Source organism: Chenopodium quinoa, unplaced genomic scaffold, assembly GCF_001683475.1.
Source record: "Chenopodium quinoa cultivar QQ74 unplaced genomic scaffold, ASM168347v1, whole genome shotgun sequence".
In the NCBI taxonomy this organism is placed as follows: Eukaryota; Viridiplantae; Streptophyta; class Magnoliopsida; order Caryophyllales; family Amaranthaceae; genus Chenopodium; species Chenopodium quinoa.
In genome coordinates, this window is record NW_018743431.1 from 64,100 (window position 1) to 69,008 (window position 4,909).

The 4,909-nt window shown below is 34.1% G+C and overlaps 1 protein-coding gene across 1 annotated transcript; it reads left to right on the forward strand.

Moving 5' to 3' along the window:
- The first annotated feature begins 2,073 nt into the window (after positions 1-2,073).
- On the forward strand, positions 2,074-2,905 carry LOC110739074 (proline-rich protein 1-like). The gene is made up of 2 exons (XM_021919526.1): positions 2,074-2,368; positions 2,592-2,905. The coding sequence occupies exons 1-2, from the start codon at positions 2,074-2,076 to the stop codon at positions 2,903-2,905; spliced, it is 609 nt and encodes a 202-aa protein (XP_021775218.1).
- Positions 2,906-4,909: the final 2,004 nt, after the last annotated feature.

Sequence of the window (4,909 nt, forward strand, 5' to 3'; positions counted from 1 at the left end):
TGGTTAAAAAATATAAAAAAAAAAACAGGCAAAACCTCAACCACCCTTAGAACTCTGGCAACCCGCCACCTCGCTAACTGGCCCGTCGTCCCTCCCCCACCACTAGACTCTCCGCTCTGGCGCTTCTCCTAAGCCACAGTCCCCCCCAACCCCCCCCCCCCACATAACCACATATAAAACCCATCCATCCCCCGTTTTGAAAACTTCCAACCACCACTCCACTTACCCCAAAACCCTAGCGGCTAGGGTTTTTGACGGTGAGGAAGTGGTTGTCGGGGGTTTCGAGAGTGGAGGAGGGGTTTTGAGTGTGTTTCGAATGGTTGGAGGGGTTTAAAGGGAGTTCCAGTTATGGAGGGCGGAAATCCAAATTGGGAAAAGAGGGGATTAGGGGTGGAGGTGGGTCGCAACGAAGGCACATGAGGTTCGAGGGGAAAGCGGTACACTGTTGGGGCAAAGGAAGGGAGGGGTATGCGCGGGCGGCGATGGCAGGTGGTGGTGGTTACAGTGGTCATCTAGAGGATAAGGGCTTTCTGGTTTTTTTTTTTTCAAAAAAAAAAAAAATTAATTTTTTTATTTTTTTTTGGACCAATTTTAACTTGACACGTAGCACATAACCTGTAATAGTAGGTCATTGAATTTTGTTAACCGGTTTGAGATTGAAGAAAAAAAAGACCCCCAAAGTTCGAATTACTCCAGTATAATTTAAAGTTGGGATTATTCTACCAAAATTGATGAAAGTTGGGATCATTATTTCTAATTTTTCCTAAAAATAAAAGAGGGTTATACATTCAGTGATTCAAAGGAGATAGTATAGACAAAAAAAAAAAGCTGTCAAATTTGGCTCTTTAATAGAAATATTTAGCAAATTGTAATAATTTTATACCCATACTTCTCAAGTTTACCAAATAAAAAAAATAAAAACCAAAAAAAAAATATACTTCTCAAAATTACATTTTATATTGATTTTATTTAATTACATTTTATTATGATTTCAAATAGTAAACCTGTAAGATAACCCTTAGCCGAGGGTGAATCCTCTAACGCTTAAATTAGGCGTCAAACAATGTATAATTTTAATATATTTAGAGAGATACTTGGTCTTCTTAGATGATAAGAGTGACCTCCTTTTACCATGTCCGAGTATATTTATATGCGTTGTGTATATCATATAACTAATATATAAAGCTAAACTTTTAGCCAGGTCACGAGGCATCGACACTTGGCGTTTCAACTTTTCGCCAAGTGTCGCGCCATGTTGGATAGATTTAAACAGACGTTTTAAAAGTTAATTTAAAATTCTATTTGGATATAATTTTAGGATAAAATTGTTAGTTTAAAGTTTTATTTTCAATAAAATACCAATATTTCAGAGGTACAAATTGAATTATAATTTTGTTAAAAATTTTTCGATTAAATATATCAAATCGTCATAAAAGCACATCAATTCCTAACTAATTTTGTATCAATGATAAAATTAAAATTTTGACATATAGATTAAAATTTTATCTTCAATAAACAACTCAGGCATCGCACGGGGCACAAAACTAGTATATATATATAGTAATAATAAAATATGAATGGACAATAATGAGTCCTATTAGTGTATTTGGCTTATTTGGGTCTTGTGAGCCTTTTAGTATGTATATATATATAGTAATAATAAAATATGAATGGACAATAATGAGTCCTTAGACTAGTACGAGTAGGATTACCTTAGGATATAACCATTTAATACTCAAACAATAAATATAGTGCTAAGTCAAAGGTTAATAACAATGCACAACTACGGAGTACATGAACATAATTAAATGCTATTAATTTAATTTGACTAAAGTAAGCAAAACAAATATAACAAATATTTAATTGATCATTTTGTCAAAATATACACCAATTCAATTTTATTAGTGCGGTGCAAATCTTAAAGTCTCATCGGCAGCAAACGTGCGATCGACTTACCGCACGAAGCTAAAGAAATATTGAAATAGATAAGCTTAAATGATGTTATAAATATAAAGGAGGCATAATATAAGAAGTGGAACTTAAAAAATAAAACAAAATTGAAAAAAAAAATAAATGGCTTATTGTTCTCATTTCTTCTTATTAGCAACCATTGTTGTTTTTGCCTTACTAAGCATTGCTTCAGCAGAATACAGGTCCGGCCGTAGCCTGAAGCCGTACCGATCCGATGATCGTTCATCCTACAAGGCTGGGCGTAGCTTAGAGACTTACGAACCGGAAGAAAATGCTCCAAGTTACAAGTCTGGTCATAGCCTACATTCATACAAACCCCTTGAAAAAAGTGATGATGCTATAAATATTCAAGGAATGATCTATTGTAGAGAATCCAAGGATTTGATTCCCATGCAAGGTAATATATAGTCTCATGCATAGCAATTGATAGCATAATCTTTTGTATTGCCATTAATATCACAAATTTTTCTACGAATTCACAACTATAGCAAGAAATAACTATAGGGTGATGAGAAAGAAAAAAGAATACTCCGTTTATTTCATAATAATCACAACACTTTGATCAACACATATGTCAATACTTTACTTTGACCATTAATATGTACGACAATTCATTACAGGGGCAACAGCAAGGGTTACATGCATGTTAAAGGACAAATATGGAGATGAAAAGGCACCTTTCTCAGTAAAGACACCAGTCACAGATAAAAAGGGTTACTTCCTTATCAATTTAGCCAATTACACACCTCCAGGCTACACCCTCGGCAGCTGCAGGGTGTTCCTTAATGAACCCGCCGATTACTGTGACTGCAATGTCCCAACTGATACTAACGATGGCCTTTCTGGTGCTCATCCTTCCAAACCTAGACGCCTTTCGGACAATGCTATCATCTACTCTGTTGCACCTTTTGTCTTCAAATTATCCTCAAAGTAATAGTAATTGGGTTGAGAGGAATTGAAGCTCTTTCCTCTTTGGTCTTTTAATTTAACCTTATTTAATTTATGTTTTACCAAATAGGGTTGTTCAAAAGTAGCCCTTTTAATTTCTCTTTGGTCTTTGACCTTTAAATTTTCTTTTATGTTTAATTGATCATCAATCGCCATAACTGGGATGATTGTTAAATTAGTTAATATAAGTGTAGTTTGAATGTTATTGGGTGATATTTGGGAGAAAAAGAGATAAATCTTTCTTTTGTAGCATCAAAACTGTCATTTAATTCTGATTATTGAGAATAATTGAGTTATGTTGTATCAAAATCAGATATATTGTTACGTAGAGAGAAGTAGTTTTCTTAAGTTTGAAGGTTATTTAATATCAACTTTGAGTATTTGATGAGTGAGAAGAAGAGAAGAAATAAACTAGAGTTGAATATATATAATTTTACTTCAGTAAAATAAGTTTACGCCTGTAGAAATAATAGGGAAATTCTCAGTGGTACTCTCTAATAAGGTTTTGAAATTGTCTTTGGTACTCACTAGCTAATTACCATTTCTAATTCAACGGTGATATTAATGATATAAATATGCAATTATAATTAGAAGCTAATCCTTGTTAACTAAAGCCTAAAGGCATAATGACTAATATAACCCTATTATATAATTAAGTTAAAAATTAAAACCCCAGCCACCGTAACTTCAACCCACTGTGAGCCCCCCCAACCCTGCCAGCTGTAGCCGACGACCCTCTCCTTCCCTTCCCTAGCTTGGCCCCGCTGACCCTCTCTTTCCTCGATTATAAGCCAACCCTTTTTTTTTTTTTTTTTTTTTTTTTTAATACGTGTGTTTTAGGCATTTTTCTTTTCTCTCCCTTTTTAAAAAAATTAACCATGGTTAATATTTATTTAAAATGCTTAACTAACGTTACTATTGAATTAGTTTTACAAATTATAGATTACCAAAATTAAATCCAGTTCAATAAAAATATTTAAGTTTAGCAAAAATATTCACTTAAGTAATTTCGTTTCAACCAAAATAAGATTAAGTGAACAACACCTTAGTCTTGGGTTAAACAATACTACTCGCACTCCGTAATTTTTTTTTTTTTTTTTTTTTTTTTGAAGGAACGCACTCCGTAATTTATAACTCATTACATAGTATAACTTTACCAACGAGAAAGGCAACATAACGCATTTGGAAATGTGATTAAAGAAATCCTCTGGCTGTCTAGGCAATGTCTTTCTTGTGCTTTTTCTTTTGTCAAAAGATTTGGGAATGGTGTTGCTTAATGCTTATAGCTTAGCTAAGTTAAGCAGCTATTCAAGAAGTTCCTTGCTTAGTCTGCCTTTTTAGCAAATTAAGGTATCAATTTTATTAGTTTTGATATTAGTCATTTAGGAGAGTAATTATTCAAAATTATGCTATGTTGGCATTGGCGGATCTATGTGTGTGCACATTGGTGTACGTAGGGGTGTGCATAAATCATAAATGGACCTAGACCGGAAAACCGACCGGGACCGGATCGGGGGATTCCGGGTTGGTCTTCGGTCCTCACAAATTTGCGATTCCGGGTTTTCGGTCCGGTTCGGGTAAAAACCGGAAATATTATGGTCCGAACCGAAATGGACTGAAAAGTGTATTTTTTTAATTTTTGGATAAAAATATAAATTTAATGTTTATTCTTCTAAAAAATTTAGGTACAAAAGTTGTAATTTATAAATTCTAGGTGCAAAATAGGAAAGAACGCAAACAAAAACAAGACGTTAAAAATGTATGTATATATTAAGATACTAAAATGCAAAAAAAAAAAAAAAACAAAGGTCTATTCCGGTCCAGAACCAGATGGGACCGGAATAAACAGGGCGGACAGATTGATTACCGTCCGGTCCCCAAAAAAAGTCAATTTCAAGTTCCGATCCGGTTTTGGACCGATGCACAGCTCTAGATGTACGTACGTGCATCATCGGTTAAAAAAAATGAAGTTCAACCTTTGAAAAAAAAA